This window comes from Pteropus alecto, unplaced genomic scaffold (genome assembly GCF_000325575.1).
Source record: "Pteropus alecto unplaced genomic scaffold, ASM32557v1 scaffold24, whole genome shotgun sequence".
Lineage (NCBI taxonomy): Eukaryota > Metazoa > Chordata > Mammalia > Chiroptera > Pteropodidae > Pteropus > Pteropus alecto.
The window spans coordinates 18227945-18250812 of NW_006439192.1; the positions used below are offsets into that span (position 1 = coordinate 18227945).

A 22868-nucleotide genomic window follows, 5' to 3' on the forward strand; every position below is an offset into this window, starting at 1 on the left:
AAAGAGAAACATTGAATATATGGATATACATCAGGCTGTGAATAAGACTTATTTTTTAAAAATAAGGTAGGGTAAAGTAGAAGGAGGCGAAAATTTACAAAGTGTCGTTAGGGAAAATGTCTTTGATAACATGCTATTTCAGGAGAAACTTTAAGAGAGTGAAAGAATAGACCTTAAAAATAGAAGGGCATTCCAGGCAGAGCAGAGAGTAAGTTCAAACACTCTGAGAGAAGAGCATGCTTCATTTGTTCAAGATATGGCAAAGAGGCCAGCAGGCGTGGCCGGCGTGAAGGTCGTGGTACACCAATCACAAATCATTGAAGACCCTGGCAAGGATAAGAACTTCTTACTTTGAGTCATTGGAAGCTGTTGGAGTTTTTAAGCAGAGCAGTAGCAGTTACTGGTTTCCTTCTGAAAAGGATCAATGTAGTTGTGGTGCTACAACTACATTGAGAATATTCTGTATTGGGCAAGAGTTGAAACAAGGAGACCAGTCAGGAGGCAATCTCAGTAGTCCACAGAAGAAATGATGGTGGCTGGACAAAGGAAAGGGGCTTAGGGTCGAAGTGGTAAACAGTGGCCATGAACGAGTGGAGTCCAGAGAAGAGGCTGGAAGTAAAGATGTAAATTTGGAAGTCATCAGCGTTAGAGATATACTTAAAGCATAGGATGAGATCCCCCGGGAGAGAGTGAGGGAGTGCAGCTAGAGACTAGAGGTGGTAAGCCAAGAGGTCTGGGATGACAAAATATGGAGAATACTCACAGGAAAATATGATGCAGAAGAAAAATTTCCTGCATAACAGTCAAGTACACTGTGAACTGAAGCTTTAAGAAATTCATTGAAACCTTATTCAAAATAATACTTCCTCCTCAGATTCCATCTTGTAGTAGTAACTCTGAACACTTTAATCAGTCCTAAAATAGACTTAACCTAGAGCACTGCCTGTATATAGGTAACAAATTTCTAGCAAACCAGATCATTGAAATGGGGTTCAAATAGACAACGGTTCCAGGAATACTTGGAAGTTTTTCTCGCATTTCGTCACATAGGCAGCAGACATTTAGTAAAAATTTACTAAGAGCTTATTATGTATAAGATAATCTGCTGGGATTAAAAGAATAATAAGACATGGATCTTGCTATTATAAATGTGATAGAGATTTGAATGAAGAACTGTGGAAGTTCACAAGAGAGGTCAATTCCTAAAGAAGCCAAAGAAAGCATCACTGAGGAGGTTGGCCTTGAGAGGGGAGAAAAGATATTCCAGATTGAAGGAAATGTGTGAGCAACAGGGTGGCAGTAAAAACAACAATGATGTGTAAAACTGGTGAACAATTTAAATGTAGGACATATGAGGGGAAAGATTGTGGCCAGGTTAAGAATGGCCCTGAAATACCGTACAGTGGAGACCTTGAATTCTTTAAGAGAACAATGAAGTTTTTTCAGCACTTCTCTGAAACTAGCTTGTAACAAAATGCGTAACTGATAGAAGGAGACAGATCAGTGAACAGGCTGCTGTTCATTGTATTTCCATCCATATCCAGCTCTTGGATGGGGAGGGCCCAACAATAACAATGGTAGTAGAAATGAAGAAAAGGGAACACATTTGACAGAGATTTGGAAGTTAAAATTGGCAGAATGTAGCTTCTAACCGCATGTTTAATGGGGTCATGAACAGGGCTTACAGACCATACAGCTGGCAAAAACAGGCTCAGCGGTTTATTTTCCCTCTCTGGCTGGGTTTACTTTTCCCACTAATGCAAAATAACATGATCAAGTTAAATTACACAGGAGAAACACATGTTTTAATGAACTAAATTACACATATTTGTTCCATGGAAGTAGGTTAATGATGACAAAGACAATCAGTTATTAAAATTAGGATAACATGATATTTTGAAGTAGAAAAGCAATTCATAGAAGGTTATAGGAAATATATTAATGAAAGATTGCCTTACCTATAGAAAAGCTATCAAATTTATGAGAAATTTTATGCTTTAGGTTTTAATGACTTATATTTTCAGAGCCATTTAGGAGTCACAGAATATGTTTTTCAAACTAAACCACTGACATTTCACCCCAGCGATGGGTAGAACAATGAGTTCTCTTTAGATTATTCACCTTTACACTACAGTCCTGCAGAAGTACTGTCGATCTTAACGTAATGGTTTCCCTGAGTCTAATATTGCTCTAAACCATTTCTATGTCTTCAAAAACTATTTTGTTTAAGACAGTCTCGGGGTGAGCTCAGTCAATGCATTTGGTAAAGAAAACCCCAGCTGTAATTGGTATATCTGTTACAGCATAGCAATGCCTTCTTCATCTATTATATTGCATCGCATCCCTCTTCATGCCAGCACTGACTGTCACAGGCCAGAACGGAAGTTCGTTTAGCTCATTCATTCTTTTGTGCTACTTCCAACCGTTCGATTGGTTTTCATTGAAACTGACAGCTACACCTTCGGTATCAAGGATTCTACTTCAATTATTAAAATTCCTAACTGTTTTCTGTGAGAGGAGTTGGTGGAGGGAAACACTACTGAACACAGAATCGCTATTCCAGGATTTTCTAACATGAAAAGGCAGTCCTTATGTCTGAATAACGAACCTTGATGGGGCAATCTGAGGAAGCCTTTGAAAAGGCTATGTAATTCCTAGTAGAGAAAGTGGTGAGTTTTGGAGACGGGTTCTTGAACACAGATAGCCTTGCACTTTACAATATATGTAGTAAGCCTGTGAAGAGCTATTATTATTAACCAAACTAATAGGAACATTAGTAAGGAGACTCCGCACTGTTTAGAAAGATTTTACGTACTATGTAAAATATATTTTTCAAAAGAATTAAATAATGTTTTGGCATTATATATTTTGTATATGTCAGTATCAGTTTATTGATATTCATTGAGCTACTTGCATCGACGGGTAAATTTTGGGGTTAAGAATATGATTTTAAAAAAACCGTAGATATTTTTTATGCAAGTAATTATATTAGCTTTTTACAGTCCAGTTCCAATTCAAAAAGTATATATCAAGTGTCTTTTATGTGTATGCAATAGCACATTAGTTGTTCACTGGGGAAAATTTTACACAGCTTTAAAATATTAGTTCATTTACCATCCTATCAAAAATCAGTTGTGAGTCCTAACTCAATGTTTAATTATGAGAGTGTGCTATTATGATATTACCTTTTAACATGGATATGGAATTTGCTACCATTTAACTCAAGTGAATTGGTCTTCTTAGTTATCATTCTTGTCTAAAGACAGACTGTGACCAGTCAGCTGATGGGGCCACAGCATAGGTTTAGCCCTTAATGGAGCCAGCTGGCACAGGCCAGATCTTTGGCCTCAGCCACATCCCTCTTCTGAGCCAACCATCTTACAAATGTCTGCTCCAATTCTCCAGGGCAACGGGGGTGAAGGATGGGTTAGTGAGAATCCACTGTGACTATAAACTAACAAGTCAGTGCATGTCAGCCTGATGGAGCAGTCACAGTGTCTCCTGTATGAGGAGTAGCACCTGAGGTGTGATTAACTCAGAATAAATGACAAGAAGCTTTTAGGTGGAGAAAAATTGGGCTGGCAGCAGAGGTATTTTTAATTATTGAATAACAACAGTTCATATGCGTGTTTGTGAATAGTGACTCTTTGGTGTCACGTTACTTACTCTGCTCGGTTCTTTTAAATGTATTTTATCTCGTAGTCATACATGATCACAGTTTGAAGCTTCTACTTTATTCAAACATAGGTACTCCATGAAGAAACCACAATTCCAGGAACAGATTTGAAACTCTCCTACTTGAGTTCTAGAGCTGCAGGATATAAGTCAGTTCTAAAGATCACCATGACCCAGTCCGTTATACCATTTAATTTGATGAAGGTTCATCTTATGGTAGCTGTTGTGGGAAGACTCTTTCAAAAGTGGTTTCCTGCCTCACCAAACTTGGCCTATACTTTTATATGGGATAAAACAGATGCATATAATCAGAAGGTCTATGGTCTGTCTGAAGCTGTTGGTAAGTTCTGCTTTGAAAAAAAATTGTCTTAAAGTGAGAACTAACGTAAAAATGATTGTAATCCATGAGAAATAATAAATGAACAGGTAGAAAGGCAGTTGTCTGTCTCTAACAACTAGTGTAGTTTCAATTCATAATGATATTTAGCAGAATATCAGATAACATTTGTGCCTTCAAATTATTTTAGCTCTTTTGACTAGAAGGGCCAGTCTATTCAGTGAAAGGATTTTCTCAAAACATCATTCTAACCAGTTGTTTCGCCAGATGACTGGACAGTGTAATCAAAGTTTGACATGTTGAAATATATATAGTATAGCTTCAAGCTAAGGCTCAGAACATCAAAAAGGATAATATGTGTTTTGTTCTATTATTTTTTTACCTGAAAATATAATGGACATTTTATTCTGAAATTAATGTGCAATTTGGACTTGAATTAATGCAAATCAATATGATAATTTCCACTTCTCCCTACACTTTGTTCTAAATTTTAAAGCCCATGTTTGAGTGTGAACTCTGAGGTTTTTCATTTGTGATTTGTTCATATTAATTTACTGTTAATTTCATCATTCATTCCTAATAATAACATGCAAATATAATGTCATAAACTGGCTATCTTTTTTGTTGTATTGAACCTTACTTATCATAAATATTTTCCATAATGTAATACTCTTGGAAACTAAACAGCTCTAATTATTCAGATAGCAGATATTATTTTTAATTGTTATCTGGTCACCATTTGGGGCTAACTTTGATCTAATTACTTAACCAGTTGCCCAGTCTGAACTTCATTTTGTGCTGTGAACCCCTCGTAAAGAGTAGTGTGAAGAAAAAAATACTCGTTTTCATTAAATCAGTACAAAAATAAAATTTGGAGATCATTTTTTAGAAAAGCATCTTATATGTGATCAAATCTTCTATAAAAAAAAATAAACTCTGCTCATAAATACATAGAAATATAGTCTCAGAATACAAGTGTGGGGAAAAAAAGCTGTTTTATCAGAATAATAAAATGCATTGCCTATAATTGATAAGATGAACTGTGATTTGTTTCGATTCCAGTGTCAGTTGGTTATGAATATGAGTCATGTTTGGACCTGACTCTGTGGGAAAAGAGAACTGCCATTTTGCAAGGCTATGAATTAGATGCTTCCAACATGGGTGGCTGGACATTAGATAAGCATCATGTGTTGGATGTTCAGAATGGTAAGTGAGTTCTTGTTCACAGATAGTTAATATTGCTCACCTTCAAATTGATTAGATTGCAGCAGCATTTTTATCCTATGCATGCCGTGGGATTAGAATTAGTAGAAAAATATAAAGATATACAGTCGACCCTTGAACAGCATGGGGATTGGGGTGCCAACCCCCTGCACAGTCGAAAATTTGCATATTTGCATGTGATTTTTGACTCCCCAAAAACTTAACTACTAAGAGCCTGCTGTTGACTAGAAGCCTTACCAATAACAGGAACAGTCGATTAAAACATATTTTGTATGCCATATGTACTGCAGTCTTAGAAAAACTAGAAAAAAATGTTATTAAGAAAATGATAAGGAAGAGAGAATGCATTTACAGTATTGTATGTATTTACTGAAAAGTATCCATGCCGTTCAAACCCATGTTCAAGTGTCAACTGTATTTTTAAAGTCTATAAAGGCCAGAGGTGGGAACTACATCATAATACTCTTCTCAAGAATTCTAAACTATTTATTTAGAAGAAAATAGTTTTTTCATTAGAATGTAAGTAACTGACTGTGGTGCTGCATTAAAAAGAGGCTCTGTGGTTGTCTTCACCACAGATTCACCCAGGAGTGTCTAATTCTAGAAAAAGTCAATGAATTGATAAAAAGAGCTTTCATAAGGTTGACCAAAAATGGAGGGAGGGGGATTCTTTTTAAAGTAAAGAAAAAATAAAAATCCGTATGACTTTACCAAAATATTTATAATAGATCTTAATCTTTACATACTTAGTCTATTCTGAGTATCTAGATTTTTTTCTGTTCTCCCTAGGCTGTATTTGAGACAAGATTATTCTCCCAATCAAAGTGGGTTACATACTGTTGTTTGACTTTCAAGTATTAGGAAAAAGTAAATGAATCATCTGAGGAAAAAAGCAAGAATCCAGAATATAATTTGTAATAGAATTTATAAGTGAATGTGCTCTGGGAAAAAAAAAAAACAAAACATATTTCAGCTCTCACAAACCCAAAGAAATTAATTACTTGCAAAATTTGGCCAGCTTAATCTGATAAAGGATATCATTTATATTAAATAAATTCTGTTGTCTTTGCATTTTGCCCACATGCTGGCTACACTTCAGATAATTTATAAGTTCTTTGCTAGAAAAACAGAACCTTGAAGGTAACTTATTCTAGCCTCCTATTCTAAAGCATGTCATGCTAGTGACTCTACTCTCCTTTTACAAATAGCCAGAGAAGATTTCACAGTCTTGAAGAAACAGCCTAGCTTTTGACTTTCCAGAGGTTTTTGGATGGTTCAGAATGTTAAATTGAGTGTGCAGTAGAACTAAATGGCTATGATTAATGGTCACTTTTTTCAGATTAATGTTGCCTTGATATTTGTTCTTTTTAAAAATTTTTTCTTGTTCAAGTTGGAGAGGATGCATTTTAAACTTCCAAATATACTAAATCTAAAGCATTTTCCCAGCCAGTGCTTGTAAATGCTGACTGGTACCTTATCTCCAGAAGGGAATAGTACTAAGCAAATCAATAGTAAGAAAAAAACAGAACGGAATAACCTTTCACACCTTTCCCATTTTGTGATAGTGCTAAGCTCTGCTCCCTTTCCAGCTGTGTCCTAGACATCAGGTTGTAGTTCACTTTGCACCCCAGAAGGTTAGAAGCAGAGCCCGTGACTAGTATCACGTGCAGTGCACACTTTGGAGATTGGGCCTCCCAACTAAGGAGGATGCTCCATATGCTAGCTCTCATCATCGCAGGGTCTGAGCAGTGGTGGCTTCTCTCCATTATGTTAGTAACATAAGGTTGAATCGTGATCTCTCAGAATGCAGAGCCATGTGCCAGCCATGCTGGTAGCTGTGTTTGATTAAATTATTTAAAATTATATTTCACACATTTTGACATATAGCTGTATTTCTTCAAAAGTTCTTTGTAATCAAAACTGAGAGAAACCTCTCTAGGTGCATTTTAGTTATTATGAGAATATAGGGTAAAGTTCATAACTAGTTAGCCCCAGGATTTCACCCAAGAGATTAGGAACCAGGAGGAGACTGCAAGCAAAGACCTCCAGGAAAGCCCATACCTCTGTAATTCAACGGTTATGATACCCAGTATTCAGTATAGTATTCAGGTGGATTAAGAAACTCATAGATATTTTATGTATGTATATGTGATAAAAATACACACACACGTTTTCCCTCTCCCCCTGCCACCTGCCCCCCCCCCATCTACCAGGATAATACATAGTTAGTTTTTATTAAAATATCAAGTCAGATGTAAAAACTGGACTACCCAAAATTCTGTCCTCCAAAAAAATATTATAAATGTTATTTTGAAATGTGAGATAACCTATTTGTGGAATGAACTGATTGGGATTTCGAATTTTATCCAAGAACAGTTTGACAGGTAGTGGCTTTTCAAAGTGACATGTGTCTAATTGAATAAACAAAGTGATTTGTAATCATGACAAGGTAGATAAGCTATGAAAATATATTAAGGAAGAAGAGAAGGCAAAAACATAGGCAGTGACAGGTGTTTGTGCAGGCACCCTGGAACACAGAAATAAATATTCTAATGTTCATCTTTCCATTCTGTCATAATAGAGGGGAATTATGAAAGACCAATCGTTCAAAGTAATGACTGAATAAATCAGGCACAGTAGAGCAAGGCTGGCTTGTAGGATTCTTCTGATGAAAATTATAGAACTGGCTCTTATAGAAAATTATAGTTCTGTAATTTTGTCAAATAACATAATCACAGAAAGAAGGGTCTTAGGTGTCATTAAAGTATTCTTTGAATATTCAAGGCTAAATACATTTCATCTGCTATTACCTAGCCTTATTTAGATTATTTTTTCTTAAATTTGAATAAACCTGTTTTGTCTTTCCTTCTTTCCTATGTAAATTTGCTGTGATTGTTACATCACTCAAATGCAAAGCATTAAAAAATTAATCCTAGAATACACATAAAACGTGCTGAGCTATATATGGGGAACAGAATTACTTTGATATCTTCTTCACTTTAAAATTATCCCAAAATGGTAGGAAAAAATACTTTCTCAACTTTCCTGTTTATACTTTCATAGGATTGATTCTTTTAACAGTAAATCTGTTAAAAAGTGTAATATTTTTGAGATGTAGAACATTCAATAAATACAATATGTACAGCTCTAAAGTTGAAACAACAGGTGGTTTATACAGAACACATTGAGAAGAGTCATGAATTATGTATGGAACAATGACAGCTGACCATCCAGTGTAAATCAGATCAAAATGGAACCACTGATCTATATGTAATAATCGTAAATGAATAAAATTAGAATCTCAACTCAGATCTTGTTTCTAACCATGAAAATCTTTAATATTCATTTGGAATTTTTCTCAGATTTTCATTGAAGATCATAATGGAACAGACTGGCATTTTGTCTTCTTAAAATTATTGGCACTTTCCTGCCATAAAGGAGAATCCAAGTTAAATAATAAATTGCCCTTCCAAAACAGTTTTGTTATGTTCGTAATTTTGAATAACTACAGGTATATGCCTTCTTATATCAGACAAGAGTAAAAGAAAGAATATTCTTTGACAGTACAGTAGGGAGTATATGGGAAGTTTGATATATACTTTCCAAGTTTGTTTTCCATAAAGCATTTTTAATTTTTTGAAAAAAATCAATGATAAACTCATAAAGAAGAAACTCATATTATGGTGTACATTTTTATTAATTAGATTAATAAAATTAATTAGTAAATTATCTAAAAAGTATTAGATAATGCTTTTAACATCATTTAATGATTAGGCAAACTTATTATTCCCTAAAGAACATTATGTAGAGAGCATGCTTCTCAAACTTGGTTGCACACAGGATCATCTGGATAGTTTTCTAAAATCTCAGTGCCACGGCTGCACTCCAGACCAATTAAATCAGAATCTCTTGGGGCGAGAACCAAGCGGCAGTATTTTTTATAGCTCCCCAGACAATTTTAGTGTGTAGCCAAGTTTGAGAATCACTGATGTTGAGAATTTGGGTATTTAATTTTCTTGTTAATCCTTTGTTTCTTTCACGAGACATTCTTTAAATTCATAACAGACAGTATTTTTGTATATATCCTATATATTTTGTCACATAATATTTTACACTAGGTAACTGGAGTTCTTTATAGTAGAACTTTGAATAAAAGTTTTTCAGTCCAAATCTAAGTGGCACTGGATTACTTTTTATCTTTACAGTTCTGATTGTAAGACAAATGCGTTTTATTTTTTCTAGGCATACTGTACAAGGGCAATGGAGAAAACCAGTTTATCTCCCAACAGCCTCCAGTTGTCAGTAGCATCATGGGCAATGGACGAAGGCGCAGCATCTCATGCCCAAGTTGCAATGGTCAAGCGGATGGTAATAAACTATTGGCCCCAGTAGCATTAGCTTGTGGGATCGATGGCAGTCTGTATGTAGGGGATTTCAACTATGTTCGCCGGATATTCCCTTCCGGAAACGTAACAAGTGTTTTAGAACTAAGGTATGTCTTTCCTTAATTTGAGATTTTAATCAAAGCTAAACCCGTCTTAAAAAAAAAAAAAAATGTTGAATCTAATTGCTAATTTATTTATTTGAACATACCTTCCTAATGTTTAAAAGTCCCCCTAGAAAGAAGTTAGATTCCTGGTTAAAGTTAGAAAAAGCACAAAATGTATATATTTTGCTGTAAATGTATAAAAGAATATAAAGCCTCTAATATATAAAATGTCTTATTGATTTCACGTGATTTTCTGTGGTCCAATAGGATAGAACTATGATTTTTAAATCCCTTTAGTCATCTTTAGAATAACCTCGTGATATATATTGTTACTCTTTTATTTCACAGTGTTTGAAATTAAGGCATAAAATATTTTTCTAAAATTATTTTCCTACATTATTAGCTGTAATGCCAATAGTTAAAGTAATAAATTGTTGTCTTTGCTTTGTTCGTTTAAGTGTGATTATCAAAGTTGTTCTGTTCTGTAAATTATTTGATAAGCCTTGGCCTATAAAATTTATTTCCAGTGTTATTTCTGCTGAAGTTGGCAGTTTTCCATACAAATAATTAAAATCTCAGAATTCAACTCATTATATTTTAGAAACCTATTCTAACTGTGCTTTTTTTTCCTCACTTTTTTATCTGCTTCCACCAAGAAATAAAGATTTTAGACATAGGTAAGCATGCTTAACCAAGCATCTTGGTTACTGTATGTTTTCAAATGTCCTTATTACATTTCAGTGTGACTCTCGACATTGTTTTTTTAAGAACATTTCATCATGAGAGAGGAAACTCAGTATCGCAGAACATCTAAGGAATTAAAACTGCTTAAATAAACTATTATATTATAAATCACATTATGCAGTATAATTTGAAAAATATTTTCAAGTTGATTAATTAAAAAGATTTTGCTACCAAAAATTATTATAATGAACATCTCAATATAACAAAAGATATTTCCAAACTTTAGTTACTGAGTCACATAATATAAGCCATAATGAACAGAACAAAATTTGAAGCACAGTAAGAGAATTTGAGGAGGGTTTAGTTTCACCAATAGCCAAAGCAGATCCTGGTTTATTGGGCCCAAAGCTTATTTAATTTGGGGAGAGTCTGCTTAAGAAAAAGAATCTAAAAATATTTTACTTTGGCAAGTTTTTAAAAACGTAAGATCACGTGACCATGTTGCCAGGATCCTCACTGGGCTCAGAAGGATCCCAGACAAGAGAGGAGCCCTAACACTTAAGCTTTATTAACTTCTTCGCAAATTTCTCCCTGCCATAGTTTATATCTTCCTAAGTTGGGGAAGTTATTAGATTTGAGTCTGAAAAAGTAATTTCTCATTGACATTGTTATGGAGGAAAAAGACTTTCTTCAACTCACAAGATGAATATAGTTGAAGCAAATATAGAAGCACAGAAAGTTTCTTAGATTCTGTTTGCTATATACACTTAGTTGGAGAAGGTACAGTAACAGCTTGTATATAGACATCTTGGATTGAAAAACTTTACTCAGGACAGCAGAAAAGGGGAAAAAACAATATGTTTTAAAATAAAGGTAGTAAAAAGCAAGACATATGGGACATGCTAGATCTAATTTGGCCTTTAAAATATCTAATGAAACTATATCAGATGGAAAAATTCACAGTAGTTTATGTGAGATCCTTGAGATGAAAAAATCAACATAACTCATTTAAATTGTCGTGTAGAGATTGACAATGAGGAAATAAAATCCAGAGTTCTACTGGAAAATATACAGCTATACATATCAGTATGACCAGGCATGTCTCATAACCTTTTCTTGAGATCCCTTGTTGATATTGTGCTATCACCTGCTTGCTCAGTCACATGCTAAGATTAACGCTAAATTTCTCTGGACTACTGAGCATGCAAAGCTCTGCTATTAGAAACCACAACAGAATATCAGAGTTTTTCTGGACTTGCCTTTTTGGTAACTGCGGAGAAAAGAAGAAAGATAAACAGGTGTATGCACCAACTAAATGTGAAAATGCTGGAGGCAGTACAGAAAAACTATCAAAGTAGTTACCTTTTCACAAGCTTGCCAGGCACATTGCCAGATATTTTATACACGTGTTCCAGACCCACACAATAGTCCTCAGGGTTACGCATGACAGAATTGAGGCTCAGGGAGGTTACGTATCTTCCCCCAAGATACAGAACTAAGAAACGGAGAGCAGAGATTTGAACCACTCTAAAAAGTGTGTTCTTTCCACTGCACCACACAGCCAGCCAGTTTTTATATGTCTAAATGTCTAGATTTCTATGAGGTAATTCCCTGGATATGCCAAAAGCTAGATTTATTTCATAATTATTTGACAAATTACTTAGAGCTAGAATCTGTTTCTCTGAGGGAAAAAACCTATGAGGTTAGAGCTACATTATTATTAACGCTACTTAATAATGTGAACTCATTATGTACTAACGGTGTTTGGCGGTGACTCATTATAATCCCTCTCTCATGATGCTTCCTAATCTTTCTCCTCTGTACATTATCCTGGCTAAATCTGGACTCCTGCATTTCCTTTATGTGCAATGCATGTAAAATACACTGTTTGGGTTTTATATTGATACTTGTTTTCATGAAATCAATGTTAACTGATCACTTACCATGTGCTAGACACTCTGACAAATGGTAGTAGAAAACAAAGTTCATGCTGTCAGAACTCACAATCTAGTAGGGGAAAATGACGTATATATAACAAACTAAATGACATTAGCGGTGTCATCCTTTGACACTTAATCATACCCACAGTTTATGCCATGAGAGTAATTCTGGGGAGGAAGAGATCAATGCAAGATAGGAGCGTGGTATGGAAAAGTTTCCTGGGAGTATTGATGTTTGACCCAGGTCTAAAACTGAAGTCTGCTTAAACAGAACAAGAGGAACGGAGGCCAGGCCTCAAGCGAGAATAGAGAGCAAGTCACTGGATCTGCAAATGAGATGAGCGAGACGTGTTCTGGGAGGAATCAGATCCACTTGAATCTGAACAGGGGACTCATGTCAGTAATCACGAGAGATACGGGTAGGAAAGACAGGTTAGGGTCAGATTCCTGGGGGCACTGAGTGCTATCAGGAATTGCTCTTTTATCCTATAGGATAGCAGAAACAGTGGGGAACCATTTCATGATATTGATCAAGATAGCAGCATATGTAAAGTGGCCTTTTAGAAAGATTAATCTGATTATCAGTGTTCAGGATGACTTTTGAAGATCAGTTAGAAAGCTGTTACACGAAACCATGAGATGCTAGGTACCTAAAATAGTATGGCTAACAGTGAAGGAAATCAACCAATGAAATAAAATCAGGGAGTGGACACACACTATATATGGGTGATAAGGAACAGGAAAATATAGAAAATATCTGAGGTTTTTAAGCCCACGTCTTCAAAGAGATGACAAAACCATTAACCAAAAATGGGGATTTTATTTGCTTAATAGCTAATTAGTCAAAATGGATCAAACAAAACCAAGATGTTTGAGCTCATCGGAGCTGCTTCATTTAGCTTAAAAAATTAAAATTCTTTTCAAATGCTTCTTCCTATTTGCCTACCTGTATCATCTTCCTTTTACAGGCTGAGGGGTTCCTGCTTGGTTTTCTCTTCATCCCCACTTTCCTGGCTAGCATAAAAGTCATGAAAAGCTTAGAAATAGGTGGTAGGAAGAAAAGTAAATTTTAAAATGTGTCTCTATTTATAAAAATGAGCACTGTAGTCAGTTGTCAATAATTAAAATATAAAAACACATAAAAAGTCATCTTACTATGTTTCATATACTATCGAGAGTCTCATTAATTGGACTAATGGGTGGAATAATTTTAAAAATATTGAATAATAAAATAAATATGAAAACACATAGTCGTATTATTTTAAAATTCAGAGTGTTCTATCATACCAAAGTTAGTAAGTACTGCCAGGATATTATATCAAATAAAAGTCCCTAGCTATATTTTAATGAAAAGATACAAATAACTACTCAATCAACATACTAATTTGTTGTATAAGTGGAAGGTTCTGAAATGCTTAAAAAATAAGTTTCTCTTAGATGCGCTAAACATTTCTCCCTATGATGCTTATAGCATTTTACTAACAAACCCCTTTTGTAGGTAGTCAATTTTAGCTTATCCCTGTTCCAATTCTTTAAAATTCTTTTTTTTAAAAAAGGGGGACTTAAATTAATTATTACCAGCCAAGGGGCATTTAAACGTATAGGACTAAAAATCAACTTTGTGAATTTTATATTAGCAATTAAAAGATCAAAGGAAGTGTCAGTCACAGGTCTGTGAATTTGAATCAGAGTTTAGATACAAAATTATAAAAACTTGATTCAGCACTTATTATTGACTTGCTATTTTAAAAATCAGGCAGGCACCGAACTATCACGTCCTAAAGCCCTGTTGTGATAAACAGTCTTTTGGTAGCTAGAAAATAGGTGGTTTACTTTCATAAATAAATGTAATTTATGCTTCTTCAAATGCTCTGTGTTCTAAAGGCTGTGACACAATTTCCAATTAAAAAGATAAAAGTGCTAATAATACCTATTATATAGCTTATTCTTTGCTAATATTTCTCTAGTCTAAGAAGGTTGAATTATAACAAAATAAATGAGCAAATCCAGTCTATATTTGCCACTGAATCTGTGTCTAATTGAATCAGACCATAGAGAAGATGGCTTGATAATTGCAATAATCGAGGCAATTCGGGATGAGTTAAGAATCAGGGTGCAGTATACTAAAGCCTCTAAACTTGATCTCGGTTTCTTTGATTTTGCTGCTGTTAGTCAAAATCTTAGTGTTATTTTAAACTTTTCTGAAATGAAAATCTCAGTCATTCACACAAGAAGGCTGCTGTGCACCTCCAGCTGAAAAAATTACCCCCAAACCTGCATTTTCTATGTCTATGAACTCCAGCTTCCCGCAGACTGTTTTCAGGCATTGTAGCATCACATTTTCACACCAGATAAATTACTGATCTAAAGACTCACCACCCATTTTTACCGACACACCAGCCTCTCTAGGGCTTCGGCTTTTCAGGAAGTTAGAGAGCAAGAACTAGCTCACCCTGTCAGAAAAGTCAGAAAAGTCTGTGCTCAAATTAGGTGTCCTTGAACCCCTGGCTCATCACAGATAAGCTCGGAGCTTCTCTGCCACTAGTCTGTCGACGAAAAATTTCCAAGCTCACTTTTTTCTTTTAATACTTCAGTACTGATCTGTTCCTTCATTTCAGAGGGGGTGGGCTCTGAGAAGCAGCTCTCCTTTGCCGTTCAAGGGTGCACTTCAGAGAAATATTCAGTTTATTTTCTACCCTTCTGTGGGGAATATTTCCAGAGGCAAAGTCTCTGCTCCAGGGTCACGTGCTCCTCCACATTTGTTCTTCTGGACAGTAGAACTGTGTGCAAAATTAGAGCTTTCATTGCAGATATTTTAAAAACCATTGACATATGTTGCTTGATTTAGAAATTTCTGTGTCTTTTAAGAAAGAGATGCTTCAGGACAGCAAAGAGCAAACAAAAGCACCATTTGGAACATTCTTTTATTACTGTTCCATTGGAAGAAAACCGATGCCAAGAAAGGCACGGCTTATGACTTGAAAATCTATCCATGATTTTTTGCTCCAAGAAAACTCATGTCTCATAGCTAAAGAGTGTGTCACCTCTACTCAAGCAACCACCTCAAAACTCCGTTGTTTTTTTCTCGACATGAGAGACATTATGAAGAAGTATGCATTATTCATTTACTTTTATCATCATTTCTCTAAACAATTCAAAGTGGATTTTCAAAAAGGGCCTGCACGGTTTTACTACCTTCTTCTGTTATAACAGCAGAACTAAGAAAACAAATTTGAACCCATCCAAGTTTAAATCATTATTTTGTTCTTATTAAGATTTTCGGAAGGCAAGTCATATTTTAGTTAGTAAACAATGATTATTGCACTCCTACACTGTGCAGTGTTACAAGGCAAAAGCTATATTACGATGTAAGAGGAGATAGGACAAAAGCAAATATTAAGAATGGCTAATGCTTATTGAGTGTGTATTAGGTACTCGTCTAAGGATTTCACAGGTATTAGTTTATGTAATCCTCTCAATGGCCTATGAAATATGTATTATTATTATCACCTTTGCCAATAAGGAATCTGAGGAACAGATAAGTTAGATACCTTGCCCAAGGTCATACAGTTAGTGATGAAAGTAGGATTCACGCCCAGGCAATCTGGTCCAGAGGTCATGCTTATAGATATACAACTGACAATAAAATAAATGTGTGTGTATATTCATAACCAACCGTACAACTGTTCATAATTAGTATATAATAAAGAAGATAGGAAGGACTACAGAAGTCTCTCCAATGTCATGTCTTTCAAAATAGATCCAGCTTAATTGAGTTGTGAGTCTCTCACCAGCTATGTATACCTGAAAGACCAGCTCTGTCACAATTGGACTGTTTGTAGGAGAAGAAATAAATTGTTCCGAATGTTTATGTTGATATGTAACTTTTCACTTCATTACAAAGGAATAAACTAGCACATTAAGGAACACAATATGTCTTGCTGCATTTAAAATTCCAGGCATCAACTTAGAAAAATGATGTAATAACACTTAGCATGGTAAATTGATCATTTGGTATAACCCAGAAGTTCTGAAATGCTTTTTTTTTTTTTCAAATGACTTGCTTCTCTTTATAAGTTCTTCCTTTGACTTTTCACCCTTTCAACCTTTCACACATATTTACACACTCAAGACCTCTTGCTCTAATCTGTCTCTTGTGACTAAAAGGTATTAAAGACTAGAAAGGAAACCTCAAAACTGGAGGCGTTCGAGCCTTTGTGCGTCTCCGTGTTTCTCTGTACACCGACATCACAGCCATAGTGCCTTTCAGAGCTCCAGCCGGTCTGTGCGGACTCCATGTGTGGTCTGCCCCTCTACCAGAGTGAGAAGCACTAGAGGAAAACAGAACCTGTCATTGTAACAATAGAACCTTACAGGAGCGATAAAGTATATATATTTACCACTTAAAAGGAAGAGTATTTAGCAGTAAGAATTGCTGCATTAGAACCTAACTAGTATTGAGAAAACTACTACAGCATTATTCAGAATAAATATTTTCATATAGTTACATTTGTACTATATATTTTAGATATTCGCACATAAAATAAATGTAAACAATCATATAATTTTGTGTGTGTGTGCATATGTGTATGTGTGTGGAGAGGGAGAGAATGAGAATGAATCGGTAAAACCAAGTTTGTCATCAGAAGACACGTGGAATCTGGTGGATTCCTATCTGTTGACATTTTTGTTGGAACACCAAATCGTTTAAACTCTTTTTAGAATTCTTTTTTTCAGAAGGCAATATTTGTACAGGTTATAAAATTACGTTAATTCTAAGAGTGTTTGTAAGGAGATTAACTTTTTAATTCCAACTGTATGTCATCATTTGTCTATTCCTTGATAACCTTTGTCTTACCATTTTTCACAGGTAATGGGACATAAAATATTATGTTTGCACTACTTTATATTTATAAAACTGAGGCACTGTGGTTTGAAAACAAATGTCTGTATCTCACCAAATTCATAGACAGGTTTTAGAACAGCTTAATGTACAAACTTTAAAAGTAAAGCTTATGGTCTACTATCCCGATGTGCTGTGTGAGGCCACCAACTGACCCCGCCTGCGCTTGAATGACCTTGTTTTAGGATTTAACCCCATAGCTCCAGACAAACTGTCACTGAATCAGGTTTCTTTTCTGGATTATGATAGAGCAACCAAGGCAGACATGCTGCTACATTTTTTCAGGGGCAGGTGATCAGTTTAATTTGGTTTTGTCAGGAGAAAACGGGAGAATTCCCTATGATGAGATGAAGAAAAATTAAAAACATTGGACTTCGCCAGAGTTTAATAGAGACACCCTAGAATAAACTTTACGTCTCTCACTCAAGGGCAATTTATTAATGGTTTTACATCAAACCAAAAAGAATTAGAGAACATCCTTCTGTATTTTAGGCTAGAAGCATATTGCATTCTAAAGATAATTATTTTTAAGATTGCTATTTTAATAAACATTTAAACCCTCAGCAATGGGCGAGGAAGGAAAACAATCATATTTGAGATTGTTATCAATTCTTTTAAGTCATTCTTTTAGGTCGCTATTAAATATGCTATTCATTTTCCAATCGTCAATAATGAATTTCATTTTATAATCAGTTTCTCATGATCTGTTTTATTTTGCTTTTAATTTCTCCATGTGTATTAAGAATAACTCTCTTGTGATATTTATGTATGATCCTTCTTCACAGCAGCAACCCAGCTCATAGATACTACCTTGCAACCGACCCAGTCACAGGAGATTTGTATGTTTCGGACACAAACACCCGCAGAATTTATCGCCCAAAGTCACTTACGGGTGCAAAAGACTTGACGAAAAATGCTGAAGCGGTGGCAGGGACAGGAGAACAGTGCCTTCCGTTTGACGAAGCCAGATGTGGGGATGGAGGAAAGGCCGTGGAAGCAACTCTCATGAGTCCCAAAGGTACTGACATTTATCAATTTGGGGATTTCTTTTTATTAAAAAAATTTTTTTTAAAGTAGAAAATCAAGTTAGTGCCTGTTTGTGTTTAATGCTGAGTCTAATATTTTATCCTCAGCTGTCTTCTGGAAAGCTGTTTCACATCTAGCATTTTTAAAAGCCATTTAGCATGAAACTGCTAGAATCCTAAGTTGATTTTACAGTAAATATTAGGTTCTTGGCATTTTTTTATTATCATACCATTTTTTTTTAACTTTTCGAAGAATAAAGCAGCTACTCTATGTGATTCAGGTCACATCCTGTTAAACTTGAAGGAAGTGCCCAAATTCTTTCATTGTTCTGGAATTTCTTTGTCGTGAATGAGTCCCAGGCCTCTTTAAAAACCATCACTAAGCAACCCTATTAGCCCTCACCCAGTTTGGGGCTATTAAACTTTTGTTTCTATGCCATGGGAAAAATACTTGCTGTGAGGAATTTCTGGAGGTAACAAGAGCAAAAATTCGATGTGATAAAGGTTTCTAGCTTTTAAACCAGTCAGGACTGACTCCTTGCTCATGTATTATGCCATTCATTGCAGTGTTTTTTGGTTTAGGGCTTTATTCTTTTTCATTATAACTAGTGACTATTACGTGAACAAGGACTGGGAAAAAAAGTGTTTGTTGTACTGAATTATTCATAATAGCAAATTTCATTGTAACAAGGTCAACAAAACACTAACCTTGGCTTAGACCTATTTTTGTTGGAATATAGTTACTCTCAGTTCAGTGTGACAGAATTTGACCTATTTCTATAATTTATAGACAACATTGTACACATTATAATTTTATATTTAAAACACAGGTACTGTGTATACGATTCACACACAAAGTAGAAATTCTTACAAATTTCTGTTATTTCTTTATTGCATTTTACATTTATTTATATTGTAAATGTGGGTTTTTCCTAATGTGTTTGAAATCTACAATCCTACCTGCTGCCTATCGCCCAAGTTATCACTGGGGTTAAATATGGAGTTTAATGATGGGCCTAAAAGTTTAATCAAAATAATAATTTTTGAAAACTTAGTAACACTTACTTCTCTTGGATAAAGGAATGGCAGTTGATAAGAACGGATTAATCTACTTTGTTGATGGAACCATGATCAGAAAAGTTGATCAAAATGGAATCATATCAACTCTCCTGGGATCTAATGATCTGACGTCAGCCAGACCTTTAACTTGTGACACTAGCATGCACATCAGCCAGGTAGTTAAAATATTAAGCTGAATTGTTTGTTTTTCTTCTAAGTGACCTGATTTACTGTGTCAGTAGACTGTGATGGCACCATGTTAAATTGCGTAGATCATGTGTGGCAGTAGTTGTGATAAACCTGTTCCAAAAAAACGTATCTCAGGAGCTAATAAAAAGGTATCTTCTTCTATAGTTCTGCATTTGATGAATTTTATTAGCTACAGAACAGTTGTCACTAAGAAATGCCAAGCATTTGTAAGAAAATACCATTAAAGTAGCAGTATGCAGGTATTCCAAAAAGAACAAAACTGCTTCAATCTTTAGTGCTTTAAATGCATGAGCTTCTTAGGCAGTAGAGAGAACCCAGCACGATCCGTCCCAAGGGACTTATATTTAGCATTAGGAACTTTACTATTGGCCTGATTGAAAACACAATGGAACACTAATGTATTCATAACGTAGAAAGCCCTCACGTTTGGTGGTTATTACTAACAGGAACATATGTGTTCATATCTCATCGATATCTATTAACTTACTATTGAGACTTTCATTAGCTATTTGGCTATAACTTGCAAATCTCTCAATAAGCTGCATTTTTAAATAAAATGTTATTTCCTACATTTGTTTTCACTCAGAATTTTCAAGTTTATTTTACTGTAACTACTCAAAAAACAACTTTAAAACAGTTTATCAAATTAAGGGTAATTTCCCCAAATGGTCTAGTTTACTCTTCTGGCAAATTAATTGCAGTACAGTAACTGACTGACCAGACCATCTCTTTTTTTTATCAGGTTCGTCTGGAATGGCCCACTGACCTAGCCATTAACCCGATGGATAACTCCATTTATGTCCTGGATAATAATGTAGTTTTACAGATCACTGAAAACCGTCAAGTGCGTATCGCTGCTGGACGGCCCATGCACTGCCAGGTTCCAGGAGTGGAATATTCTGTGGGGAAGCACGCAGTTCAGACAACACTGGAGTCAGCCACTGCTATCGCTGTGTCCTACAGTGGGGTCCTGTACATTACAGAAACGGATGAAAAGAAAATCAACCGAATAAGGCAGGTCACAACAGATGGGGAGATCTCCCTCGTTGCTGGAGTACCTTCAGAGTGTGACTGCAAAAACGATGCCAACTGTGACTGTTATCAGAGTGGCGATGGCTATGCCAAAGATGCCAAACTTAGTGCTCCGTCTTCCCTCGCTGCTTCTCCAGATGGCACCCTGTATATTGCAGATCTCGGAAACATTCGGATCCGGGCCGTGTCGAAGAATAAGCCTTTACTTAATTCTATGAACTTTTATGAAGTTGCCTCCCCAACGGATCAAGAACTCTATATCTTTGACATCAATGGCACTCACCAGTATACTGTAAGTTTAGTCACTGGTGACTACCTGTACAATTTTAGCTACAGCAATGATAACGATATCACTGCTGTGACCGACAGCAATGGCAATACCCTTAGAATCAGACGGGACCCGAATCGGATGCCAGTTCGAGTGGTGTCTCCAGATAACCAAGTGATATGGTTGACCATAGGAACAAACGGATGTTTGAAAAGCATGACTGCTCAAGGACTAGAATTAGTTTTGTTTACTTACCATGGCAATAGTGGCCTTTTAGCCACTAAAAGCGATGAAACTGGATGGACAACATTTTTTGAGTAAGTATATCAGAATTCTACTTTGATTATAAAATACCGCGATATAATAATATAATCTAAAATAATAATATAATCTTTAAAAGATCTAGGTTTTGGGGGGCCTGGAGCTTCTATAATTTGGGCTCATTTTTTCGGATAAAGAAGACAAAATTAGCCGCAGGGCCTTGGAAGGGCCCCATGTAAGCGAGAAGCCCTGAAACTCAAGTTTCATTAGCGTCATAGCAAATCTGCCTCTGCTTAAGGATGAACATTTTGCTTCACACAGACCTAATATATTAGCAGCAAACCTTTCAAGAACACACTACAGCTTTGGTTTTAGGCATGAACTCTTTGGGTTTACATTTGCCTGTGTGATAAGGCTGGTGATGTTGAGAGCTGTCAGTGAAGAAGAACTTTAAAAACATTTGCAATGAAACTGGTTGATTATTACATCAGTACTACAAATGTTGTTTTCTTTTTTCTTTTTTTCCTTTTTTTTCAACTACAGTTGACATACAACATTATATTGGTTTCAGGTGTACAACATTATATTGGTTTCAGGTGTACAACATAGCGGTTAGACATTTCTATAACTTACAAAGTGATCACCTTGATAAGTCTAGTACCCATCTGACACCATACGGAGTTATTACAATGTTATTGTAATTGCCTTCCCGTTATTTTCATAACTGTCATTGTGTTTCTTAATTCCTTTACCTTTTCACTCATCCCCCAAATTCCCCCCTCATCTGGCAACCATCAGTTTGTTCTCTGTATCTATGTAATTGCCTCCCCGTTATTTTCATAACTGTCATTGTATTTCTTAATTCCTTTACCTTTTCACTCATCCTCCAAATTCCCCCCTCATCTGTTTGTTCTCTGTATCTATGAGTTTTGTTTGTTTGATTATTTTGTTTTATAGATTCCCATAAGTGAAATCATATGGTATTTGTTTTTCTCCGTTTGACTTACCTCACTTAGCATAAAACCTTCTAGGTTCATCCATGTTGTCACAACTGTAAAGATTTCATTATTTTTTATGACTGAGTAATATTCCATTGTAGATATGTACCACATCTTCTTTATCCATTCGTCTATTAATGGGCACTTTGGTTGCTTCCACATCTTGCCTATTGTAAATAAAGCGGCAGTGAACATAGGTGTGTATATATCTTTTCAAATTAGTGTTTCAGATTTTTTTCAGATAAATACCCAGAAGTTGAATTGCTGGGTTATACAGTAGTTCTAATTTTAATTTTTTGAGGAACCTCTATACTGTTTTCTATAGCAGCTACACCAATTTACAATCCCACCAACAGTGCACAAGGGTTTCCTTTTCTTCACATCCTCACCAACATTTATTTGTTGATGTATTAGTGATAGCCATTCCATTCTGACAGGTGTGAGGTGACATCTCATTGTGGTTTTGATTTGTATTTCCCTGGTGTTTAGTCATGTTGAGCATTTTTCATATATCTGTTGGTTATCTGTATGTCCTCTTTGGAGAAACATCTCTTCAGATCCTCTGCCCGTACAAATGTTATTCTTATTAAATAGAAGGGCTTAATTTTTTATAATCAGTTACTGGAGAATCTAAGCTACATTTAAAAGAGCCTTACCACTAATGCAAATCAGGAATTGCTGGTCGCTCTGAAAGCATATGAAAAAGTATGAAGCTCATCCAGCCAGGGAATTCTACTAAATACATGGAGCAGTGGCCCAGGCA

The 22868-nt window shown here is 35.5% G+C and overlaps 1 protein-coding gene across 1 annotated transcript in view; it reads left to right on the forward strand.

Moving 5' to 3' along the window:
• Positions 1-22868, forward strand: part of TENM3 (teneurin transmembrane protein 3) — a 400387-nt gene that overhangs the window by 342642 nt on the left and 34877 nt on the right. The window contains 6 exon segments of the mRNA XM_025050015.1: positions 3748-4015; positions 5075-5218; positions 9479-9728; positions 18038-18270; positions 19358-19512; positions 20289-21163. Of these exon segments, the coding sequence (XP_024905783.1) occupies positions 3748-4015; positions 5075-5218; positions 9479-9728; positions 18038-18270; positions 19358-19512; positions 20289-21163 (1925 nt within the window).